We start from the raw sequence: 25,887 nt of genomic DNA, 5'->3' as shown, positions 1-25,887 counted from the left end.
TGCAGAAGCTGGAAGGTGGGCAGTGAATGAGGCAGGGGATTGCAGGAAGAGAAAGGAAGGTCTGGCATGGTTAAGGCAGCTGAATGCTGCCCTATAGAACTGGACTCTGCCACAAAGTTCCTGTGTGATGCTGGGTAAATCACTTACATCAAACTTTTCACAGGTGGGCACTAACTGTGTGGGCCTCATTTTCTGAGCGCTCCATTTGAGACCTTGGGTTCTGATTTGCAGAAGTTCTGAGCACTCACAACTGCAACTGAAGTTAAGGAGAGCTGTGCCCTGACCATATAAAGTGCCATATAATGCTAAATTCTCTGAAACAGAAGGCCCTATGCATCTCATACTGGGCACCCGAAATTAACTGACCCTTTTGACACTTTTGGCCTTAATCTCTGTTTCCCATCTGTAAAATGGGGATAAACCACTAAGTCATCTCATAGGAATGTTGCAAAGATAAATTCATTCACATCTGTAAAGCACTAAGATAGTATAATGAGAGCAACACAGAAAAGCCCAGGGGGAAATTACTAATTCTGTATTAAGTGCAGGGTTTGAATAGTGTGCAGTGAATAATGCATGGCGCCACACCTAATTATGTTACTGTCTGTCCTGTGCATTGAATGAGGCAGGGGTCCTATGGAAAAAAACAACATGTGATCATGTAATTAAAGACTGTATCATAATGCATAAACACAAGGGGGTGCAAATTAAGGTTGCACTCTTGAGGGTCGTATTTTAAAACCTTAACATAGTTCTTTTAATGTACTGTTTTGGGATATAATATTATTGTTGCATTGAGGTAACTCCTAGAGATGACTGGGCTCAGGGCCCCACTATGATCGGTGATGTACAGACACATGGTAAATGAAAATGCTCTGCTACAAAGAGCTTACGCTCTCCCTGTCACCATAGTATCCAAGTGCCTCACAATCGATGGATCTTAGCTTTATGAGGCAGGGAAGCATCAGTCCTATTTCACAACTGAGGCAACTGACATGACTCACCCAAGGAATCAGTGGCAGATTTAGGAACAGAATCCAGGTATCCTGCAACCCACTCAAGTGCCCGCCCCACTAAACCACCCTTCCCCACTGCATGTATATTTCTTGCTGCCTAATCACACTGCATATGCACAGCCATGCTGTGAAATGCTTCATACATGCATCTACCACCACCTACACAAGCGTAGCTCCACCTGCATTATACTGGAGTATTAGCTGACAAGTATGTCCTAACAGAAAGGGACTGGGGTCTAGTGGTTATAGACGTGTGGGGTCTGGAATCGGGAATGCTGGATTCTCTCCCTGTCCCTTGAAGGAAAGTGGGGTTCAGTGGGTTGGGAGGGCTGGGAGCGAGGATTCCTGGATTCTATCCTTGGCTCTGAGAGGGGAGTAGGGTCTAGAGGTTAGAGACGGAGGGCCGAAAGCCAGGACTCCTGAATTCTATTCTCAGCTATTTTACTCACTCAGTCGGTGCCTCAGTTTCCCCCTAATTTCCACAACAGAAGCTGGGAGGGCATCCAGGGTTAGTGTTTGTAAAGCAATCTGCACAGCTAAGCAGGAGCACAGGATTACATGATACAAAGCCCAGAACACCCCTGGTGCCAAGTGGTGGAAGCAGGGGAGGGTTGCCCAGTGCAGTGGGAGGCATTAACCCAGCTCTGCAGGGTGCCAATATGGCCAGCCAGCATGCCTTGGGTGAGACTGGGGTCACAGGGCTGCTGATCCTCTAGATGCAGAAAGACACCACCAACATGGCACCAAATCCATGTCAAATGGCCATCCCAGCTGACGTGGCAGGAAACAGTGGAACACTGGCAGGAGGGCATTGGAGCCCATGGGCATCCCAGCCCAACTCCCGTCTAACACCAACAGCTGTTCCCATAGAGATGACACCCTCTACCGGTGCATATGGGCCACAGACAAATGACAGCCATGCAGGAGAGCCAGGGGATAGTGGCAGGTGACTGAGTGATGCCACTTTGCTGCCCAGCAGGGGGGAGGCAACTGCATGGACAGGTTTGTACAATCACATGCAAGATCACTCCAACATGAGGGCTGGATTAGTGCAACTGCACACACAAATTCCTACTGACACTGTGACTAGGGGTTGGTTAGTGCCATCGTGTGTGCACGGATTCCCACTGACTCAAGGATTGGGTTAGTGGAGTCACACGCACAGGTTCCCATTCACATGAGGGGTGAGTTAGTGCAATCGCACAGACATTCTCTCTGCCATAAGTGCTGGGACTAGGGACTGGCTAGTGTGACCGCCAACATGCAAATCACCTCCAGCACAAGGGCAATGCATGCACAGATTTACATGATGGCCAGGTGAGAGCGACAGCACAAACAGATTCAGTCTGGCAATTGGGAGGGGGGCGGTAAAACAGATAGTGAGATTGAGGTGACTGGGAACTGGGTGATGATTTGGAGTGATGGAGAATTTGGAACAATTGGGGTAACAGGGATTTTGCGAGGTCGGGTGATTGGGGGATTGGAACAATGTGTATTTGGAGGATTGCGTATTTGGGGGTGATTGGGATCAGAGGGATGAAAGGGATTTAGATTGGGGGTGATGCAGATGGGGGCAATTGGGATTTGAGGGATGTGGTGATGTGGTTTCGGGATGAGTGGATTTTGGGCATTGGGGTGACATTGATCTTGGGGTAAATAAGGGACTAGGGCAATTTGGGATGCAACAAAGGGGATTTTGAGGACTGGGGTGATTTGGGATTGGTAGTAATGGGGATTTGGGGCAATTGGGTTCAGGGGTGATGTAGATTTGGGGGATTACGCTGTTGCAGATTTGGGGGTGATCCAGAATTGGGGACAATGGGGATTTTGGGGCACAGGCAGCTGACAAGGAAGCCTGGCCTGACTGGCAGGATGACCCCAATGTTAGGAACCCCTGAGGAGAGGGGGACCTAACTGGGAGAGCTGGGCAATGAGGAGCGGATAAGAGGGGTGTAAGTCACAGAGGGAGGAGATGAGACAGAGTGAAAGGACCCTGAGGATGAGTGCGGCCCAGGGCTGCTTCCTCTCTCCATGAGCTGAGAGGTCTGGACCCTGGGCTACCACGAGGCCGTAGGGGGGAAACCAGGGACAGGGCATGAGGTAAAACCCAGCCACCTCCTGTGCCCAGCCTCCTCTGCGGGCCCCGGCCTAGCAAGTGTCTGAGGGAAACCCTCAACGCTGCCCAGCTGGGCCCAGCCTCCCCAACGGGCCCCGGCCTAGTGAGTGTCTGGGGGAACCCCCAACGCTGCCCAGCTGGGCCCAGCCTTCCCAACGGGCCCCGGCCTAGTGAGTGTCTGGGGGGAACCCATGGCGCTGCCTAGCTGGGCCCAGCCTCCCCAACGGGCTCCGTCCTGGCGAGTGTCTGGGGGGAACTTCTGGCGCTGCCCAGTTGGGACCAGCCTCCCCAACAGGCCCCGGCCTAGCGAGTGTCTGGGGGGAACCCCTGGTGCTGCCCACCTGGCTTGGTCCAGCCTCCCTCTCAGGCCCTGGCCTAACGAGTGTCTGGGGGGAATCCCCAGCACTGCCCAGTTGGGCCCAGCCTCCCCCATGGGCCCTGGCCTAGCGAGTGTCTGGGGGGAGCCCCCAGTGCCACCCAGCTGGACTCAGCCTCCCACAAAGGCCCCGGCCTAACAAGCCTCTGAAGGGAGCCCCCATCACTGCCCGGCTGGGCCCAGCCTCCCCCACAGGCCTGGCCTAGCGAGCAACTGGCCCTGACCATACAGGTTCCAGTGCCATATTGCGGCAGCCCCACCCGCCCACACAGAGGACCCATGCCAAAGGCCGGCATCTCACAGCAGATCATCCCCAGATTATGCTGCTGATTGGGCATCTTATTCTTAGCTGCACAGCCCCCAAGGAGGCTTATGCTCTTAAGGCTGCAGGATAAATAGCCCGACTCCCTGACAGCAGCCAGGCCACCTCCCCAATAATGGCATCCTCCCCCCACAGCCGACGCCAATGCCAGACTGAGGTAATTACGCCAGCAAGTGTTCCTGCAAAATCCAATCAGCACTGCCATTGTTGGCACTGGCACTTAGGAACCAGACTTCCCAGAAACAAATGAGGGGAGACAGGAATTGGGCCCCTCTGTGCTGGATAAAGAGACCTCAAGGAGGATGTTTGTAGGAGAGGAAGCATGGGTCAGTGGCTAGAGCACTGGCCTGAGAGCCAGGACTTCTAGGTTCCCCAGCTCTGGGAGAGGAGTGGGGCCTAATGGCTTAAAGCCAGGGTAGTTGGAGAGGGTCAGGACTCCTGGGTTCTACTCTAGGCTCTTCCACAGCCCTGCTGTATAGTTTCGTAGTATAAATATAGCAGTGGACCTGTTATGCCAGGTACTGCACACTCTGTACCTCAGTTTCCCCTCTCATCCTTGGTCTATTTAGATTGTATGCTCTTCAAGGCAGGGACTTCCACTGTTGATCTACTGCACCTGGCACAATGAGGGGCTTTGATCTCAGCTGGGGATGCTGGGTACTACTTTAATAGTACCGATGATCCCTCACACAGACCTGAGATGCAGCCATCTCTGGGGTGGTGCATTGCCTCACCTTGCACTGCGATGCAGATGCCTGTGAGGTGGGTTCTTTAACCCTGAGACCAGCATCTCTTACCAGCCCCCTCACTCCCACACAATGTCCTCTCTTTGCTCCACTTCCCCCCCACGCCTTCATCTTTAGCCACCCCTCCCCTGTGACTTTTGAACACTCTCCTCCAGCAGGCCCACTCCCTACTCCCCATGACCTCTGATCTCAAAACCCTTGGCGTCCTCTGCTCCCTCATTCCCCAGACAGAGGGCAGGAGGGGAGGGAATGAAAGTAGAGAGGAGATGTGTCTAGGTAGACAGCTGCTCCCACTCCCCTGCACTAGCCAAAGCCTTACCCCACCCCATCATAGGCCCGCTACTGCTGTACTGGGGCACTGGTGTCAATAATATCAAAGAAAAGCGCCACCTATTTAGCCTCTACACCACTGCCCAGCACCCCCCCATCACTGCATCAAGGCACTGGAGCCAGCACTGACTCCAAGGGGCGAGCATCCCTTACTGAGCCCCCACCCTGTCCCCTGCAGTACAGTGCCCCCTAGTGCTGTACTGGGGTCAGCACTGACTGTGAGAGAAAAGTGCCCCCTACTGAACTCCCACTCCCCTTCCTGCAAGCCACCCCCAGTACTGTATTGGCTCTGCTCCCCTGGCTCTGTGACCCAAATACAATAGCTTGCATCCCTACATTCAGGAATGGGTTGGTGCCACCCAGCCCAGCACCTCTGGGCTGAATTGGCAGCCTCACTCTTCGCCCCATGTTCTGTGCTAACATGCCCGGATCTCCATGGGGAAGTGCAGTCACTGCATTAGCACAGTGGCACCTGCACATGGCTAATGCCACCATGAAGGCTTTGAACCACTCAGTCCCAGGCAGGCCCGATGATCTGGATTCAGCACCCAAGAGATTCCAGATTGTTCCCATCGCACCATTTGCATCAGTTCTTTCTGCATAAAACTCAGATCCCACTATTGACCCACTAGCCAGCACAACCCGGCCCCTAAATGCAGCACAGGCCCCTGCCATGTGGCACTAGCTGGCAGAGCCATCTTGCACGCACACACACACACACACACACACACACACACACACACACACACGCCAAACATTTCAAAACAGGGGCTTGCAGTTCTGCCCCACAGTGCAAATTTCAGTTCCTGATTCAGGTGACCAGATTTCCAAAAGAGCTTGGACCCAGCAGCTCCCAGTGTTGGCAATGGGCGCTCAGTGCCGGAGCACAGCACGGCCAAAAACCAGCCCACCAGTACAGAGAGAGGCACACACCAAGACAGCTAGGCAGGGATAGAGACACAAATCTATGTACGCACACTGTGAAACACCCCAGCAGAGCTGCATACAGAGCCAGCTCCACATCCACACACATACAAACACTCACAGCCAGATATGCACGCATGCAGAGACACATACCCCAACAAATAAGGAGACAGGTACATCCACCCAGATACACAGAGGTACAAACACAGAGAGCTATTGCCAAACAAAGGCACCCAGAGACACACAAAGAGCCATGCACACACCAGAGGGAACCCAGCTCAATGCGCACACACACCCGGCATCTCAGCCCGGCTGCTCCCCCAGCCATTCCCCAAGGAGCATGCTGGCCTGCCTCTCCCTCCCCCACAGCCCGGCCTCGCGTCAGGCGCAGAGACCGGCTCTATCCTACATGCCCCTCACCTTCCAGGTGCCTACATCCGGGTGTCCCCCATCCCTGCCCCACCTGGGCATCCCCAGCCCGGCCCCTCCCCCACCCCCAAACGCCAGGAGCAGCTGGAACCCCTCTCCTCCTGCTGCTGCCAGGGATGCAGAGACAATAACAAGCCCCTCCATCTCCCAGGAGCCCTGCTCACCTCCCTCCGGGGGGCACCCAGGGCTCCTTCCCCTCGCCCGCGTCCAGATCCCACAGCCAGGGAGACCCCCAGCACCACGCGGGCAAGCTCGGGGACCGGCGGGGAAGGGCTGGCTGTGGCTGCTGGCTGCGGTGCTCTGAGCGCATGGATCTGCGTGTGTGAGCGCGCGTCACCGGCAATAGGGAGCCGTCAGGGAAAAAAATCACAATAGCATCCTCTGGCGCCCACCGGGGCTCCCGCAGGACTCTGCCCCCCCCCCCCCCGCCCCAGCCAGCCAGCTGGTCCTGCCACTGCCGGAGGAGGGGGGGGGGGGGCGGTCGGGGGAGAGGACAAAAGGAAGGGGCTTTTCCCAGCTGCACAATGGGAGGGAGCGGGGAGGGAAGGCTGGACATGGGGCCTAGACAGGGATGGGTAAAAGCCATGTGGTGCTCATCCAGCACCCGGATGCAGCCACCTCTGGGGTGGGGGGTGGGGGTCTGTTTATACAGGAATCCGTTGCCTGGCACTGAGCTGCAGCTGCCCCAAGGGTAGGGGGTGGGGGCTATTTATACAGAGATCCATTGCCCCAGTGCTGAGATGAAGCCACCTCTGGAGTGGAAGCAGGGTCTGTTTATACAGGAATCTTTTACCCCAGCCCTAGATGCAGCTGCCTCTGGGGTGGGGAGAGGAGCTTTTTAACAATATACAGTAGTGCAGTCATGCTATACAGCTGTTTAGAACAAGGGTGAAAGGGGAGGGTCCTAGGGGCAGTAACACCCTCAGTTCTTGGTATCTGTAATGATCCTAAATGGATCCTTGCTCCAGTCGACCTCCCCCACTCCTATCTAAAGGCCACAATCACAGCCAGCTCACCCCCTAGCACCATAGTACTATGGTACCGACTCAGAACACCCCCTCCTGGAGCACACTGCCATATGCCAGCAGTTCTCAAACTGTGGGTCAGGACCGCAAAGTGGGCCTTGAACCTGTTTTAATGGGGTCACCAGGGCTGGCATTAGACTTGAGGGTCCGAGCCAAAGCCTGAGTCCCACTGCCCGGGGTAGAAGTCCAAGTCCTACCACCCAGGGCCAAAGCTTGAGATCGTCAGCCCTGGGCGTTGGGGCTCAGGTTACAGGCCCCCCGCCTGGGGCTGAAGCCCTTGGGCTTTGACTTTGCCCCCAACCCCACTTAGGGAGACTGGACTTGGACAGGCTCACGCTTCGGTCCCCTCTCCTGTGGTCATGTAGTAATTTTTGTTGTCAGAGGGGGGTCGTAGTGCAATGAAGTTTGAGAACCCCTGCGTGTATGCAGTGACTGTCCTCAGCTGCACACCACAAAAGGAGGCTTAAAGTGGGTGCAAATGGCCCCCTAAGACTCCCACTCCCCTTGAAGGGAGCATCTGGCAATAGGGCTCCTAGCCCCCCACCCCAGTGTAAGGATGGAGTGCAGTGCACACTGGCTATTCTCTGCATCCCCACCGCTATGGGACACAGAGGATAAAAGATCCCTTGCAACTGACACACCTGCAGATCTTCGGAATGCAAACCTGTGTTTAATGGTGCCTCACACTATATCTTACATGTTAGAAGGGCTTTTCACTATAAAGCCTATTTGAAAGGACTCCTCGCTGTGGGAATTACCCACCCTAGAGGCAGTTGCACCTGAGTGCTGGGTGAGGGTGTATAAACAGCCCCCACGCCCCTACCCCCTGATATCTCAATGCTAGGCAAGGGATCCCTGTATAAATAGCCCTTGCACACTACCCCAGAGGTGCCTTCATCTCAGAGACAGGTGAGGGATCTCTGCATAAACATCCCCTCTGTCCCATCCCAGAGGCAGCCGCATCTTAGTACTGGGTGAAGGATCCCTGTAAAAACCCTCATTTTGTGAATTACACAAACCAGCTGTTTAAAAAGAAAAATAATCCCCTGTTGTTTGCAACCATCATATCCCCCATAGGTCATGAACAGGGCTTGACCCCATAACTTTCTGACTTGAGCATAGACATTTGCCACCCGAGCTACAGGAGTAATTGCTGTATGAATTAGCCTCTAGAGTAGGGCTTGACATACACTTTGCCAGTGGGTTACACAACTCCATTGGTGTCCACACACCAAAGTTGTCCCTTTTTAACTACTCCATTCTAGTTAAAGAGATGCAACCCCTGTTAGTGTGGATATGGTTATGATGGGATAAAGGTGCTTATCCTGGTATAGCTATTCCTGTACAGGAAGTGGAATAAGCTATCCCAGGATAAGACAGCTTTATATCAGTATAGCTGCTTCCACACTTGGGGTTGTCCTGGCATAACATATGGGTAAAAAAATCCCCTCCCCAACCAAAATAGTTATACCGGGACAAAATCCATGTGTAGAGTAGCTCTCAGATAGCAGAAGGCTATTAGAACACTGCGTGCTAGCCCTGGGTCTGGGAGGGGAGTGAGCAAAGTATTTAGCAATTGGATAACCATGGTACATATATTTAGCACATTCATTGTAAAAGGCAGTGCAGCAGAGTGGCTCCAACACAGCTCTGAGGTGTTAGAGTGTGGGCTCTACTCCCAACTCCGCTTGAATTGACCTTGTGCAGCCTCTCTGTTAGATTCTTTGCAAAATGGAAGTGGGGGGCTAATATCTGAGTAATTAATAGTGGGGTGGAATGATGTCTTGGTCAGTAGTAAGGTCTGGGAAGTGCATGGAAATATAAAAAGCAACAAGCAAAGGGGAGATGTGAAGGCAGGAGCTTCTGGTTCCCCGCTCAGTGCACATTCCCCTTGGCTACAGGCTATGCAGTGGTGCCATCTGCTGTCTCTCAAACACATTGGGTAGCCTGATTGCATGGACTGAGTATATATTAGAGCAGCTCTGAGGCTTCTCTCATTTACACCCCAGGCAGAGACCTCATAAGCCCCCTTAAAGCCTTCTCCTGTATCTGTGTGCTGAGAGCAGGATTGAAGGGAACAACCCAGCCCTGGGGAGACCCTCCCCCATAGACCCTGCACTCAGTTCTGATCCCTTCCCTTTGAGAAAGGTTAGAATGGGGCCTGGGGGTGGAAACCAGGACTCCTGGGTTCTATTCTGAGCCAGAATCATCACACTGTCAGCAACCTGTTCAACTGATATTGCCCATAACTGGGAATGGGCGATGGGGGATGGATCACTTGATTACCTGTTCTGTTCATTCCCTCTGAAGCACCTGGCACTGGCCACGGTCGGAAGACAGGACACTGGGCTAGACAGACCTTTGGTCTGACCCAGTATGGCCGTTCTTATGTTCCCCATCCATATTCCCTGGCCCGCCTCTCATTTGCACCCCATAATAACCCCCCCCCCCAGGGTGAGTGCTCCTAGAGCCTGCAGTAGGTTACCTGACCTCCCTCTTGCCAATGTTCATTATGGGATACATCAGCATCTCCCTGCTGACTAGCAATGGAGCAGCCTGTTAGCGCAGCATAACCCAACAACATCACAACCTAACACGACTGGATGGCTCTGCTTAGGAGAAGCCCGGGGCTGGAATAGCAGGGGACTGTGGGCTGGGACTCGGGGGCTCAGCAGAGCCATGTGTGTTTGTGGGAACCCAGGGCTGGGATTGCACCAGGGTGACTAGTCAGGACTGAGGGGCACTGGCAGAGATTCCAGGGAGACCAGGGCTAGGATAACAGGGGGTTGCAGGTCAGGATTGAAGGGCACCGGCAGAGCTGTGTGCAGAAAACCCATGTAGTGAGCAACTGGAGCCTATAGTATGAGCCCTCTCATCTGCCCTGTTTTCCTGGCACCCTGGGAGCAGTGACTGAGTGACGCAGGGAGCTCTGACCCTGCCGGCTGCAGGCAGATACCCTGTCCCCCATCCTTCTCCAGATATATCAGGTGGGTCCACTACAGTATCAAAGGCCGCTCATCCCCTCGCTCAGCACCCTCTCAGGCCCTGCCTTAAGACCCAAAGACCAGCTCCTGGAGATACCCCACTGCATCCATCCACTCATCCATCCCCTCCTTCTCAGCCCCACTTGGGCATCCGCAGCCCAGCTCCCCCCCACCCCAGCACCATGGGTAGCTGGGATCACCTCCCCTCCTGTTGCCAGGGATGCAGAGACAATAACGAGCCCCTCCATCCCCCAGGCTCGGCTCACATACCTGTGGGGGTGGCACCCAGGTCTCCTTCCTCCTCGCCGTGGGCAGATCTCACTGTGCAGGCAGCGTTTGGGTACTTGGAAGCTGGGGGGCTGCCAGTGGGGGGCTCTTTGTGAGTTTTAGGGCTGATCCGATGAGGTCCGTATCACCTGTCCCTGATGGGGGTACAAGCATCACATGTTGAGCTTGGGTGAACCCCGGCGTCCAAGGGCTCAGCCCGAACAGAGCAGTCCTGGGCGGCAGAACGGTCCGGCTAGGAATGGCTGGAAAAACGCCCGCCTCCCAGCCACGAGGCACAGCCATTGGGCGCCTTCCCCGCATCAGTCACACACAGGGAGATGGGACTGGGAGACGATTGAGGGAGGGGGGGTGATTGGGGGCTGGGCTGCCCCATCTCACCCAGGGAATCAGAGCACAGAATGAGGAAACCCCCACCCATTCCAGGAAATGGGCCCGATCCTGCTCTCATCAACCCTGGTGTATATCCAGAGTTGCCCAGTCAGGTGAGGACAGGATCCTGAGCTGAAGATTAATCCAGAGTGAGCCCTGCTTGGGTTTACACAAATGCCATGGCACAGTCAGGCCTCATCAGTTGGGAGTGAGAGGTCTGACCTGCCAGAAGCTGAGTGTGGGGCACCTCCCCAGGAGCAGTGCTCACATCCCAAGTGCCAGGAGCAGGGTTTGGCCAAAGAGATCCAGTTTGCATCCTTGCAATCCAGCTCCCTGGTGCTTAAGGGCATAAGAGGGAGTGCAGTGCAGCGGGCTGGGACCCAGCGCTCATGGGTTTTCTTCCCACATCTGTCACTCACCTTGGTCAAGCCTCCACTCTCTTCCCCTCTCTGTGCCTGTTTCCCCTACTACCCTTTTCGTTTTCGAAACCTGGCACCCTCTCCCCATGAAGGCCCTCAGGCACCATCATCAAGTCACATCTCAACCTTCTTTTTGATAAACTACAGAGACTGAGCTCCTTACATCTCTCGCTGTCAGACATTTTCTCCAACCCTTGAATCATTGTTGGGGCTCTTCTCTGCACCCTCTTAAATTTCTCACCTTCCTTTTAAAAATGTGACTCCCAGAACTAGATGCAGTATTTCAGGCTCAGTCTCACCCCTGAGCAATCTCAGCCCATCTCTAATATTCTACTGAGCCCATCACTGTGGGATGGGGGTGGTTAGCACAGACCCTTCCTTCAGTGGCTCAGGGACAGCCCAAGCCACATTGCTGAGTCGCCTCCAGCCCAGAGAAAGGGGAAATGAGGCATGATGCTGCTATTTCTAGGCTAAAAAACCAAGTGGAGAACACCATTACCTTTGGTTTTGTACTTTAAAATCCACCCAGGTTGACCCCACCCATCCAGGAAGCAAACACAAGAGCACAGCCATCAACCTTCTCGCTTTCTCAGGTCATCTTTACTGAGCCCCTCCGCAGAAATTCACTATGCAGGTGGGAGGGCTATGGTGGTAGCACAGGCAGCATCCTCTTCACAGTGGGGGTGGATTAAATACTGGGGGGGCAGTACAGCTATTTGTAATAGTGCAAAGCAGGGGTGGGACCTTATGCACAGAGCCAGGCATCAAGTGTAGGGGTTTCAGGTGCTCTGTGGGCAGGGCCCCTGCTGGGGAATGGGAGTTTAGTGAGAGGCTGGCAAAGGAAGTCACAGGTCCATGTGCCAGGTGCCAGGCCCACACCCTGACGTCCGGGAGCAGCAGGGGAAGACATGCTCAATGGCCAGGTTGGGATGCAGATGTCCTTGCATTCCACCCCGGAGCTGCAGCCAGCCAGCAGAGGTCACTGTCATGTGGTTCCCCAAGGAAGGGGTAAGGGGTCGCTGTGGTCCTGGCCCCACCTCCTAGTACTTGGTGGTGAAATTTGGGAATTCCAGGGTGGAGATCTCCCTCTCATTGGAGAAGACAGCCCGGTCAATGCGGGACATGGGGCTCCCCACATTGCGTAGCCAGTTCTTCCTGTGCGGGTGGGGGGAAGAGCATCCATAAGCATCCATAAGGAGAGCTCTGGCTCCCAGCCCCGCTGCTTTAACCACTGGATCCCACTCCATTCCCAGAGCCAGGGATGGAACCCCAGAGTCCTGGGTTGCAGCCTCCCCCGCTCCCAATGCATTCCAGTTCCCTCCCAGAACCAGGAATAGAACCTAGGAGTCCCAGCCCCCCTGCTCTAATCACTAGACACCACTCCTTTCCCAGAGCTAGGGACAGAACCCAGGAGTCCTGGCTCCCTGTTTACACAGCTGGCATTTACCCAGCCATTATCCCACACAAACAGGTTCAGCCTGTAAAGTCCATGTGGAACCTGCCTTCTCTTTTATCTCCTTCCAGGACCTGAAGCAAAGATAGGGGAGACTAGTTGCTATGGACCCTGCCTTTCCCCCATTATCTCATTTGTGAAAAGGGATGGGGGAATGAAGCAGACTGGCTGTTATAGAAGCAGCCCCAATTTGTTCAAGCCCTGAAGGTGGTGGAAATGGGGGGAGACTGGTTTCTATGGAAACTGTTCCACTTCTCTCTCTGTCTCCAAATGTTGAAGGTGATGGAAGGGGGACTTGTTGCTATGGAAACTGCCTCCGGTTGTCATCTCTCTGAAGGTGACGGAACCGTTGCTACGGAAGTTGCCCCGCCTGCCCTTCCCGGTTGCCACGGGTGATGGGGGATGGGCAGGCAGGTTTCTACGGCCCCTGAAGAGAGAAATTAATCAGGCAAATTCTCTGTCCCTTCCGGAGGGACGCTAATTGGGGCTGAGCCAAGGCCCAGATTTTCCAGCCACTGATTGGCTAGGGCAGCAGCACCGAGGGAACTGCCCTAGTTAGAGGCAGGATGGTTTCAAATGGGGAATGTGACAGTCTATGATCCCGCTGCCTGGGCCTAGGGTTTAACCCCTTCCCTCCTGCAGGGGAGGGGATCGAACTTGCTCCCCACCGCAGTCTGGCAGACACCTTGGACTTGCAGATCACTGGAGGCGCCAGAGAGAACATAGGTCTTTGGAAGCGGCTTTGCTTCTGCATGAAGGGATGTTTCCCACCTTGGAGATCTCAGGAATGTCAGGTCAGCTCTCGGGATTGGGCACTTTCACAGCCCTTCTTAGAGAGGCAGCGTGGCCCAGTGGACGGGATGCTGGGATTTAGGATTCCTGGGTTCTATTCCCAGTGCTGCCACTGACCTTGGACAAGCCCCTTCCCCAATCTGTGCCTCTTTCCACTGCCACCATTTGTCTGTTTAAACTGAAATGTGTGTGTGTGTGTGTGTGGGGGATGAACTGTCTATGCAGCACCCTGCACAACGGGGCCCCAATCTCAGTCAGGGGGTCTTTCGGCACCTAGTATAACGGGACCCCGATCTCAGTTTGGGGGCCTGTGCAATGCTGGTACAAGGGTCTGTGTGGCTCCCAGTACAACAGGGCTCCGTTCTCAGTTAGGGGGTCTGCGCAGCGCCCATAACAAACAGGGACCTGATCTCAGTCAGGGGGTCTGTGCAATGCCCAGCACAACGGTCTGTGTGGCTCCCAGTACAATGGGGGCCTGATCTCAGTCAGGAGGGCATGTGCTGCACCCAGCACAACAGAGAGGACCCTCAGTTGGGAGGGTCTGTGCAATGCCAGGCATGAGGAGGTCCTCATCTCAGTCAGGGGAGGTCTGGGCAGCACCTGGTGTGAAGGGGGACCTGATCTCAGCTGGATGCAGGTGTGCCGCACCTGGCACAATGGGGAACCCGATCTACAGGGAGAAGCTGACTGGTGGGTGGGTGGAACAGGCTGGGAGTTCTTCGGGTGGGACAGGTGCTCAGCTATGTATAAAGGGCTTTCAACACTTGCAGCTTGTGTTTGATGTACACGGGTGAAGGAAGAGCTGGGGGTACACAAAGAGGAGTCTTTTCCGTATCTCCCTACATCCTGGGATCCTTTCTCTCCTTCTTACGCTGGGGTGATACCAGCAGCTCCCCAACCCCGAGCCTGGCAGCTATTCACCCCCCCACCCCACCCAGCTCTGATACCCAGAAGGGTGAGCACCACCCACGTTTAACACTGAGCCAACTGGTGAGCTAGGAAGCCTGGCTTATACTCACATGATCTCAATCTTCTCCTTGGGCCCTTGCACCTGCCCAGTCACAGTCCCATAGGGGGTGTTCTTCACCCAGCCGACCACCCCTAGCTTCTTGCCCTGGTCTTCTGTGTACTGGAGAGGAAGAGACAGGGTTATCGAGGCCTTGCGGGAGCCAACGGAACGGGCATTTGCCTCAGTCCCTGGCATACAGCCTCTCCCGCCCTGTGGACTGATCTCTGAATGGCAAAGCCTGGGCTGTGCACCGCCACCATGTAGCTCCCAGCATAACCGTGTGGAAGTGCAACTCTAAGGGGAAGGATTCCATCACCATCAGGTCTGCATGGGGGAGCTTCCACCCCAGAGAGGGTGGGACAAGCTTGGTTTTCTCCCTGCCTCCTGCAAGGCTTCCAGCTTTTCATATGCCTTTGCAGAGGGGTAACCACATTCCTGTCTCGGCTTGGGTATCAGCTGCCAGCCAGGGGAATCAGCAGGAGGAGGAACAGTCAGCATTAGACAGGGCGCTCCCTACAAGTTAATGACCTCACAAGTGCCTGTCCTGGGTGCTGGCCTGGAGCCTCATTGTGATTATCCATCTACTGCCTCGATTCAGTCCCTATAGACAGAGAAACCAGCATCCTATGAGCTGAGATAGACAGGTGGAGGGGTGTGTATGGAGATAGATAGATCACTGAATAGACTGAGGGGTGTGTATGGAGAGAGAGAGAGGGGGGATGGATGGATGGACGGCTAGAGACAGAGAGAATCTAAGATTACTAGAATCTAGGGAGATAGCTGGATGCAGTAGATAGAGCCAAATATTAGGAGAAAGGTAGCTAGAGCAGGCCAGGAGGATTAAGAGAGCACAGTGTCTGAGATCTATGATCACAGAGGAGTACTAGCTATGCCAGAGTTCAATCAAACCAAACTCTCATGTTAAGAGCCGACATTTCAAAGTGCTCTAAAATCCACACGCACACCAAGTCTGGAAAATTGTTATGCCCCATCAGGCTTGTCCCCCAAAACTGAGCTCATCCAATCAGCATGGACCAATCAGCTTGGGCCCAGTAGTCAGTTCAAGGTCCAGGAAGCAACATTAACATTATGAGAGAGTCTTTTGGGCAATATAAATTGTCATCCAGCATGGATGCACACCAGAGAAAGGGATTTGCAGGTACATCATCAAGATGCATGGGGCCATTCCTCCCTTTTAAAGCTATTGTCTCAGGCTCTCTGCAGAATCAGGCAGACATTGCTGCATCAGTTACACTCAGGGAAATTCCCCCTCAGAGCTGTTGTCTCAGACTCTGGCAGATTCTCCTGCAGTGGCTACACCTGGGGCATGTTTTGAAGCTTGCCTTTCCAACAGGAGCATCAGAAACTTTCTTTTTTTCTTTTTTCTTTAAATGGCCCTGAGATTCCACTGCAATCAGATGGCTCCAGTATCTGGGGCCCAACGCACACCTCTCTATGCACCTATGCCTGCATCTGGCCCTGATTCTACACAGTGATGCCACCCAGTCACGTTGCAGGATCCCAAGTTTCAGGGCAAGAATCAGGCTGGCTGGCTGTATTCATGGCTCTGATCAGCCCTGCTTCAAAAAGGAAGAGGCTTGGGCTTACAGGCAGTATGGATTTGGCTCCATCCACCTGATCCACACTTCAGTTATACCCACTGGCCTTTTCTCTAGTAAATATTGGAAAGAGATTAGAGATTTGGTTCGTTGTGTACACAGATTAGAATAATTCCCTTTCCCGATATTTGCACCACCACCACACATGTGTGGGGTTTTTAAATGGTAAATGGCTCAAAAACCTCCCTTCCTTAACCTGGCATCTCATCCAAAATGCTATTTATTATCATTAATATTTTGAACAAGAAATGGAATGTGATGGATTGAAAGAGACTCTTCACTGTTTGATGGGGTGCAGCAAATGACTGCATAGGATTGGATCATAACAGGGGGCCCATGTTGCCCAGTATCCCATCTCCAGCAGCAGCCCAGTCCCTGCGGCTCTGAGGAAGCTGCAAGATCTCTGTTCCCAGGGGAAATTCCTTCCTGACCCCAATAGTTATACATTGGCTCATGCCCTGAAGCATGTGGGTTTAAATCCCTCTCAGACTCTTGTCTCTTAGTTAGTATTTACTATATTAACTCTGGACGTTCTCATTACACATGGCCAGTCCTTTTGTGAACCCTGCTCAGCTCTAGACCTCAATAAGATCAAGTAGCAGTGAGTTCCATAGTCTAACCATGCACTGAATGAAAAAACCTTTCCAAGGGAGGTCTGCACTAGCCAAACTCAGTGCCTGGGGGGAGGCAGGTCCAGCACTTGTTTTCACTGCACTAAGCTCCTGAGAAACTACACCGGGGCCTTTCAAAACTTCTCGTAGCGAGGGTTGCTGGCCATCGAGGTGCGCATGCTGATCAGTCAGGGAGTTCTCCTCTCCCTGCACATGATGCTCTGTCACCAGAGACCTTTCTCCTCTAAACTGCCCCCTGCATCTGCAGGCCCAAGACTTCATCTGGTCCCCTTCTGCCTTGGACTGTCCTCTCCAGCAAGCAGCTCCAGATGTTGGCTACCATCTCCAATATTACTGCTGGCCTGGGGGCCCTGATAGCAGCTCCTGTTTGGTAACACAGGCCCTTAGTGCATCCAACTAGGTTGGCTCCTCCTCCCTGCCCGCAGCTGCCTCACACTGGCTTGGGAAGGAGAGTCTGGACTAGGGGCATTTGGGAGTCAAGAGACAGTGCCATGCGACCCAGCATGCTGTCCCCTCCGATGGGCTGTGCTCTAAAAGCTGGCTCCCCCCACTCCCGCTTACACACACACCCTTACCTTTCTAAAGAAGACACCTGGCGGGAAGAAAGAAAAGATGAGTCAGTTGCAAATAGACAGCAAATGCTGGGCATTAAATGCCAGCTCTGCTTCTTAATCATGTAGGAATCGCCAGCTTGGACCAGGCCAGGAACCATCTATCCTGGGATCCTGGCACTGGCCAGCACCAGCTGCTCAGAGGAAAGTGCAGAAAACCCTGCAGTCCTGAAATAACCTGCCTCCTGGGGAAGTCCCCGCCTGACCCTTCATTAGCTCATGCCCTGGAGTATGATGGTGTCTGTCCTTGCCACAGCCTTGTTTGGTTTGTAAGATTTACTGCTCTAACTCTGGATATTCCTGTTATCCACAGGAACATCCTATCCTTGTTTGGCTTCTGCTCAGTGCTTTAGCTCCTGTGGCAATGAGTTCCAAAGGTGCCCAATGAGCCCACAACTCCACAGCATGTGAAATTTACTTCAGCATCTGAGGTATGAATGGAAATGAAACACTAGGCCAGGGGCAGGCAAACTTTTTGGCCTGAGGGCTGCATTGGGTTTCCAAAATTGTATGGAGGGCCGGTTAGCAGAGGCTGTGCCTCCCCAAACAGCCAGGCGTGGTCCGGCCCTGCCCCCTATCCGACCCCTCCTGCTTCTCACCCCCTGACGGTCCCCCAGGACTCCTGCCCCATCCAACCCCCCCGTTCCCTGTCCCCTGACAGCCCCCAGAACCCCCGACCCTGACTGCCCCCCGCCACCCTATCCAACTCCTCCTCTCATTCCTGACTGCCCCCCCGGGACCTCTGCCCCATCCAATCACCTCTTCTCCCTGTCCCCTGACCACCCCCAGAACCCCTGCCCCTGACTGCCCCCTGCCGCCCCATCCAACCCCCCCCCCCTTCCTGACTGCCCCCCTGGGACCCCTGCCCCCATGTTCCCCACCCTCTGACCGCCCCAACCCCTATCCACACCCCCGCCCCCTGACGACCACCCTGAACTCCCCTGCCCTCTATCCAACCCCCCCTGCTCCCTGCCCCCTTACCGTGCTGCCTGGAGCACTGGTGGCTGGCAGCGCTACAGCCATGCCGCCCGGCTGGAGCCAGCCACGCCACCGCGCAGCACAGAGTACCGGGACAGGCCCCGGCTCTGCAGCTGCGCTGCCCCAGGAGCTCGCAGCCCGCCGCCCAGAGCATTGCAGCAGGGCGAACTGAGGCTGTGGAGGAGGGGGAACAGCAGGGGAGGGACCGGGAGCTAGCCTCCCGGGCAGGAGCTCAGGGGCCGGGCAGGAGGGTCCCACGGGCCGGATGTGGCCCACGGGCCGTAGTTTGCCCACCTCTGCACTAGGCCCTGGCATCATCTAATTTACACCAAGGATCAGTCCTTCTATCTGGGTGTAAAGAAAACTCCATCAGTTCTGAGGCCAGGAGTGACTATTGTGATCATTCAGTCGGAACGCCTACAGCACCCAGGTCCCAGAACCTCACACAGTGTTTCCTGCATCCGGCTAAGACATGAATGGACTCACAGCATCCAATGTATCAGTGAAGCACAGTGAGTTGCCAAAGGCTGCCCACCAAATCAGTGGCAGAGCTAGGAAGAAAACGCTAGAATCTGGACTACCAATCCTGTGATTCAGTCATGACACTTTTCTCCCTCCCAGAGCAAAGAATAGAACCCAGGAGTCCTGACTCCAATCTCCCCTGCTCTAACCACTAGACCCTGCTCCTTTCCCAAGAGCTGGGTCTAGAACCCAGAAATCCTGACTCTTAGCCCCCGCGCTCCTGCTTCAACCCACTAGACGCCACTCCTTCCTGCCTGAAAGAGCTCTGTTGAGGGGTTTTACAATGTGCAATGGATGAAATCTCTGTTTTCTTCTACTGAGGGGCCCCAATCTCAGAATAGTAGCCCAGGTGAGGTCTGCCCAGAGCTGGACAGAGGGAGACAACCTCACTCCCATGCTGAGAAATATCTCTGCAAAACACCGCTCAAGATGACAGTGGCGTGTCTGGAATTGCTCCCTGTTCCCTATCCCTGGGGAACTGGCTTTAATCAGCTCATTTGGGGCTCACTGAAACCCTCCCAGCCCTGCTGCATGGTAGCAGCTGTCCTGCTGTAGTGAGATTTACTCTCCTTTCATGGGCTATTTGCAGCATCCCTGGCTAGAGCCAGCAGGAGAATGATCCTCTCCATTTGCAACAAAGTCAGTGCAGCCGGGCAACAGTGCAAAATGCAACACACTTACCTTGTACGTCCCCATAGACCTCATAATCCAGGGCCCAGAGTCCTGAGGAAGCCATGGCACGGCATGGGCTAGTGCGGTGGGCTGCAGATGGGAGCTGGTGGGAGTGAACAAGGGTTTGCAGCACAGCGTGTTATGTGATCTGCTGCAGGCAGCTCCGTCTGCCTGTTACTAAATTGAGCCTTTTGGATGGAGGCAGCATGGTGAGGAAGGAGCAGGCCAAGCCACTCATGCCACCCCCACCCCTGCACCCAGCCCTCTCCCACTGCACTCACAAGCCCCACAGCCAACCCCTCCTCCTTCAGGCTCAGCCCCCTCTGCCTGGCTTTCCCCCTCCCAGCTCCCTTACTTCCATGCTATGGGAACCCCCTATCCCAACTCCCAGCTACCTCCCACTCACCCCAGTGCTAACCTTCCCTCCCAAATACCCAACACCAGTATTGGGATAGGACACTGGACTGACATTTGGGAGCCTTGGGTTGGCCACTGGTCTGCTCGGTGATCTTAGACAAGTCACTTCCCCTCCTGGTGCCTCAGTTTCACCATCTGTAAAGTGAGGCTAATGATACTGCCTCCTTTATAAAACACGATATAAGAGCTAGGTATCCCTCATGCTCAGTGCAGGGGTAAACCCCTCCTGTAACATCCCAGCAGCAACCTCCCACCCCAGTGCCAACCCCATCCCAGCTACTTCAGACCTGTCTCCCCCTCCCCGATCTCTATTGCCCTTGGAAAGCAGGGAGGGTTGGGCCAATTTGGGGGGGGAGGGAAGGAATGTGTGTGCGGGTCGAGGGGGGGGGGGTGATTGGGTCTGGGGGTAGAGCTGGGAGTTAGGGTCTGGAGTGGAATAAATTGGGGGTTGGTCCTGGACACCGTGAAGTATGGGAGCAAGACTGGGGGGTAGCTGAGGGCTGGGACATGGGGGTTCAGTGAAGGGCTGGGATGTGGGGGATTCAGCGAGGGAGCTGGATGTCGGGGGAGCAGGCGCTGGATGAGGCCAGGTGATCAGTCCTGGATGGTTGGATCTGGGGTTTAGGGGGGCGAGGGCTGTCTGCGAGGGGTCTGGCTATGGGGCTGCGCTGTGGGGTTTTCAGGGGGGGTCGGGGCTGTCTGCGAGGGGACACGGGTGGGACTGGGAAGCTGTCTCTGGATGGGGGGCGGGAGGGTCAGACCTGGATGGCTGGACCGGAGGGCGGCGGGGGGCTGCGAGGGAGGTGGAGGCGTAGGACTGTCGGCGCGCGCTCCCGCGGGGAAGGAGATGATCGGCGCGCGCTCCCGCGGCTCCCTTGGGCGGGAATGAGCGTTACTAGGACGAGACGGCGTAATGGAGGGAGCGGATACGCGCACGGTGCGGGCGGGGGGGTGATGTGAGGCTAAGTTGAGGGGGTCAGGTGGGGGCGCTGGGGGTGGATGGGTCCTTTGGGGGCTCAGCTGTGGGAATGAGGGGATCAGTTAGGTTGCTGGGGACACGGGGGATCAGTGGGGGTCAGGGATGTCACTTTGGGGGATGGGGTGTGAGGAGGGTGCCAGGGGGTGGAGGCATTTCTCCCATTGGCTTTGAGGGCAGGTCCCTAGTATAGGCTTCCCTCTCTGCGTGCGTGTGTGTGGGGTGGGGGGGGGGGGGAGGGTGTATCTTCTCTGGTATTAGGATCTAGAAAGGTCTCCCATTCCTCTCCACCACTGGACCTCAACCTGCACCCCCCAGCCAGGGCCCCCCAGCACACACATCTCCATCACCCCTGTGAGCAGTTACCCTCCTACTCACACATCACCCCCCAGGCCCTTGTTACTAGCCTCACTGCCCTAGCCACCTAAATCCATCCCCCCCTCCTCCACCCGCCAATCTGTGCCCTGCTTTACTGCACCATCATCCTCTGGCTCACTGGTCTTGATGGTGACCATGACATGGCCCACTGACCCGTCCAGTCTCCTTCGGCCTGGCCAGGCTGGACATTATACACTCACTGGCTGCTTTTTTGTTTTGTTGTTTTGTTTTTAACAGACAACTTTTCTAAGTGCTTTAAAATCCACATGCTTATTTGGATTGTCTTGAAATTTTCTGTGCCTCATGAGTGCCTAGGATTTGGTTAGTGGTCCCAATTTGGGGTCATGTGAATGAGGGGTTACTGACATAAATTCCCTCCATAAAAATCATGTGGTATCAAAAATCTCTGATTCTTATGTTTTTCCACATACCTGAGGCGATGTGTTCAGATATTTTGGTGATGGAGCCGTAGAACTACCTTAGCCATCTAGAGAAGTGCTCAGGGCTTTCTGAAAAATCAGGTGTCTTAAGCTCAGCATGTCAAACATTGAGGCATCCGAGATCATTAGTAAAACAAACATTACAGAGGCCTGGACAGACCATAACACTCATCCTGAGGCTGATGTAGAGGTGGCAGCTTCCAGAATGGAGGACTGTGCTGGTGCAACAGCTTCGCAAAACAACAAGGGACATAGAAAACTCTCCAGTTTATTATTATTAACGTGACAGTAGCTCTTAGACATCCCAGCTGAGATCAGGATGCCATTGGGCTAGGCATGGTATCGCCATTTAGTGAGAGAGAGAGAGTCCTTATCTCCAAAGAGTTTACAGTCTAGAAGAACAACAGATAGGAGCGGAAACAAGCATCAAGTGTGAACTTGCCCACGGTCAGTGGCAGAGCTGGGGTAACATAAGAACAGCCATACTGGGTCAGACCAATGATCCATCTAGCCCAGTATCCTGTCTTCCGACAATGGCCAATCCAGGTGCCCCAGAGGGAATGAACAGAACAGGTAATCATCAATTGATCCATCCCCTGTTGCCCATTCCCATCTTCTGGCAAACAGAGGTTAGGGACACCATCCCTGCCCTTCCTGGCTAATAGCCATTGATGGAACTATCCTCCATGAACTTATCTAGTTCTTTTTTTAACCCTGTTATAATGTTGGCATTCACAACATCCTCTGGCAAAGAGTTCCACAGACTGACTGTGCATTGTGTGAAGAAATACTTCCTTTTGTTTGTTTTAAACTTGCTGCCTATTAATTTCATTTGGTGACCCCTAGTTCTTGTCTTATGTGATGGAGTAAATAACACTTCCTTATTTACTTTCTCCACTCCGGTCATGATTGTATAGACCTCAATCATATCCCCCTTTAGTCGTCTCTTTTCCAAGCTGAAAAGTCCCAGTATTATTAATCTCTCCTCATACGGAAGCCATTCCATACCCCTAATCATTTTTGTTGCCCTTTTCTGAACCTTTTCCAATTCCAATATATCTTTTTTGAGATGGGGCAACCACATCTGCACGCAGTATTCAATACCATTGATTTATATAGAGGAAATATGATATTTTCTGTCTTATTGTGTATCCCTTTCTTAAGGATTCCAAACATTCTGTTCACTTTTTTGACTGCCGCTGCACATTGGGTGGATGTTTTCAGAGAACTATCCACAGTGACTCCAAGATCTCTTTCTTGAGTGCTAACAGCTAATTTAGACCCCATCATTTTATATGTATAGTTGGGATTATGTTTTCCAATGTGCATTACTTTGCATTTATCAACATTGAATTTCATCTGCCATTTTGTTGCCCAGTCACCCAGTTTTGAGAGATCCTTTTATAGCTCTTCGCGGTCTGCCTGGGACTTAACTATCTTGAGTAGTTTTGTATCATCTTCAAATTTTGCCACCTCACTGTTTATCCCTTTTTCCAGATCATTTATGAATATGTTGAATAGGACTGGTCCCAGTACAGACCCCTGGGGGACACCACTATTTACCTCTCTCCATTCTGAAAACTGACTATTTATTCCTATCCTTTGTTTCTTATCTTTAACCAGTTACCAATTCATGAGAGGACCTTCCCTCTTATCCCATGACAGCTTACTTTGCTTAAGAGCCTTTCGTGAGGGACCTTGTCACAGGCTTTCTGAAAATCTAAGTACACTATATCCACTGGATCCCCCTTGTCCACATGCTTGTTGATCCCCTCAAAGAATTCTAGTAGATTGGTGAGGCATGATTTCCCTTTACAAATGTTGACTCTTCCCCAACAAATTATGTTAATCTATGTGTCTGACAGTTTTGTTCTTTACTATCGTTTCAACCAGTTTGCCTGGTACTGAAGTCAGGTGGCCTGTAATTGCCAGGATCACCTCTGGAGCATTTTTAAAAATTGGCCTCACATTAGCTGTCCTCCAGTCATTTGGTACAGAAGCTGATTTAAATGATAGGTTACAGACTACTATTAGTAGTTCTGCAATTTCACATTGGAGTTCCTTCAGAACTCTTGGGTGAATACCATCTGATCCTGATGACTTATTACTGTTTAGTTTATCAATTTGTTCCAAAACCTCCTCTAATGACACCTCAATCTGGGACAGTTCCTCAGATTTGTCACCTAAAAAGAATGGCTCAGGTTTGGGAATCTCCCTCACAACCTCAGCCATGAAGACCGATGCAAATAATTCATTTAGTTTCTTCACAATGGCCTTATCATCCTTGAGTGCGCCTTTAGCATCTCGATCGTCCAGTGGCCCCACTGGTTGATTAGCAAGCTTCCTGCTTCTGATGTACCCCTTCTGATATAATCCTGGTGTCCTAAGTCTTAGGCCTGTGCCTGAGCCACTGGTCCATGCTTCTTTCCTTAAATAAAGAGCCTGTAGTTTTCTTTCCCTGGTGCTCTTGTAAGTTATGAGCCTCAGAAATGCAGAATCATGAAAGTGAGGTGTAAGTTTCCTGCATTAATAGCTGTGTGTGCACATGTGCGTGTGTGTTCATGCTGCATGGACCTTTGCAGGTGGAGAGGTAGGAATGATGCTCTTTCATGGACTATCCAGGGCTTTAGCAAGTATCTGCAACCTATGAGGTACTGCTGTGCAGGCTAGCAGTGTCATACGGAGTTGGATGCATATAGCAGAGGGGGTGCCTCTGCAGCTAGGAAAAGTGTTCAGTAAATAGCACGCTGGCTTAGGTCTGGATTCAGTTCCTGGCTTAGCTGTGGATGCCATATGCGACCTTTGTGCCTTGCTTCCTCCTCTGTAAAATGGAGAGGATATCTTCCTGCCTCCCAAGGGTGGTGGAAGATCAATTCCATTAATGGTTGAGATACTATAATGAGGAGGGCTGTAGCAATAGGCTGCTAGTGCTGTGTTCTCTCTCTAGGGTCTACAGATCTGTGTGCCATCAGTCTGGGGATACATGTACGTTGCACTGGCTCAGCGTGTGTGTGCGCTCATGCCTCGAGCAGCAACTGCGCAACTGCTCAGAGCCGGCTGAGCTAGTTCCAGGGAGCCTCTGCTTTTGTGACTGAGCATCTGAGTCTGATCACTGTGGTGTCTATATGCACGTGGCCACAGTTTATTACATGCCCATCCTGAGGTCTCTAATGAGAGCCAAGGAAACAGCTGCTGTCTGTCTTCCTCCTTTCTGAGCAGGGGGAGATCCCTTTCTGAGTTCCCAGCCCTTCTCCCTAAGTAAGGCCTACAAGATGTCAACAGGTCAGTGGTTGTAAAGCTGCTTCCCCACCTCTCTGCAAGGATTCACACCTGTCCACATTCCTTTCTCTGGGTCCATTGACCTCAGTAGGAATGTTGTCCCGGGATTGGAAATCTAAGAGGTTGTTGGAGGGGAAAGAGAGGCCCAGTGGGAGTAGAGGAGGTTATGAAACTGTGGCCTCATAGAGGTAACCAGCAGAGCTTGAACCAAGGATAGGCAGCACCGGCTCTTCCTGATGAGGTGGGTCAGAGGAAGGTTATTATAGTTACTGAGATCACATGAACTCTGCCATAGTGTTACCCCAGCTGAGATGGACTCCTTCCTCGCACCACAGCTCCCCAAACTCCAGGCCTTCAGCTCTGAAACCCTGCGTGGCCCCCCACAACTCAAACCCTACATCCTTCCATGTTTAAAGGCTCAAGAACTGGCCCTTCCAGGCTGAGCCAGTTGCCAAGGGGTTAATACGGCAGATCTAGTCGAATCAAGGTGGGTGTTTTGCAACCTCCTGCTGGCTGTGGCATCTTCCCGAAGAGGGAGATTGTTTGTGACACTGGCAGAGGGGGACCTGCCATGAGAGATCTTAATCCACTTTCCATCCTGCTGCAGGGGATTATGCAGCAGCAGAGTCTGGGATAGGGGAAGAGAGGAGACTTCTACCCAATAAGCTTGGCCTGTATTTTCCTCCCCAGCTGCCTATTGTGTGACAGAGAACTTTTGTTTGTTAATAAGGACTTTCTCCTTTTCCCAGCCCTGTGTGGATTGGT

General features: G+C 53.3%; 1 protein-coding gene across 2 annotated transcripts; it reads right to left on the bottom strand.

The window, feature by feature from the left end:
- Positions 1-12,384: 12,384 nt before the first annotated feature.
- On the bottom strand, positions 12,385-19,696 carry LOC135881185 (acylphosphatase-2-like). 2 transcript variants are annotated; one of them, XM_065407735.1, is made up of 4 exons: positions 19,634-19,696; positions 18,388-18,396; positions 14,609-14,718; positions 12,385-12,499 (listed from the first exon to the last, which is right to left on the bottom strand). In XM_065407735.1, exons 1-4 carry the CDS (start codon positions 19,694-19,696, stop codon positions 12,385-12,387), a joined length of 297 nt encoding a protein of 98 aa, XP_065263807.1. The 2 variants fall into 2 exon arrangements, with proteins under 2 accessions (XP_065263807.1, XP_065263808.1); XM_065407736.1 differs by lacking the exon at positions 18,388-18,396 and adding an exon at positions 17,425-17,441 and having other exon boundaries at positions 19,642-19,696.
- Positions 19,697-25,887: the final 6,191 nt, after the last annotated feature.

Source organism: Emys orbicularis, chromosome 7, assembly GCF_028017835.1.
Source record: "Emys orbicularis isolate rEmyOrb1 chromosome 7, rEmyOrb1.hap1, whole genome shotgun sequence".
NCBI classification, from domain to species: Eukaryota; Metazoa; Chordata; order Testudines; family Emydidae; genus Emys; species Emys orbicularis.
Note: the sequence above shows the minus strand (reverse complement) of the source record. Positions and strands in the feature narration are given on the sequence as shown.

Excerpts from the sequence above, each read along its gene's own strand:
- LOC135881185 (XM_065407735.1), bottom strand. The coding sequence starts at position 19,696 with ATGGCTTCCTCAGGACTCTGGGCCCTGGATTATGAGGTCTATGGGGAC. Across the intron at positions 12,500-14,608 it reads AAGGAGAAGATTGAGATCAT|GAAGAACTGGCTACGCAATG; the intron begins GTGAGTATAAGC and ends CCACCCGCACAG.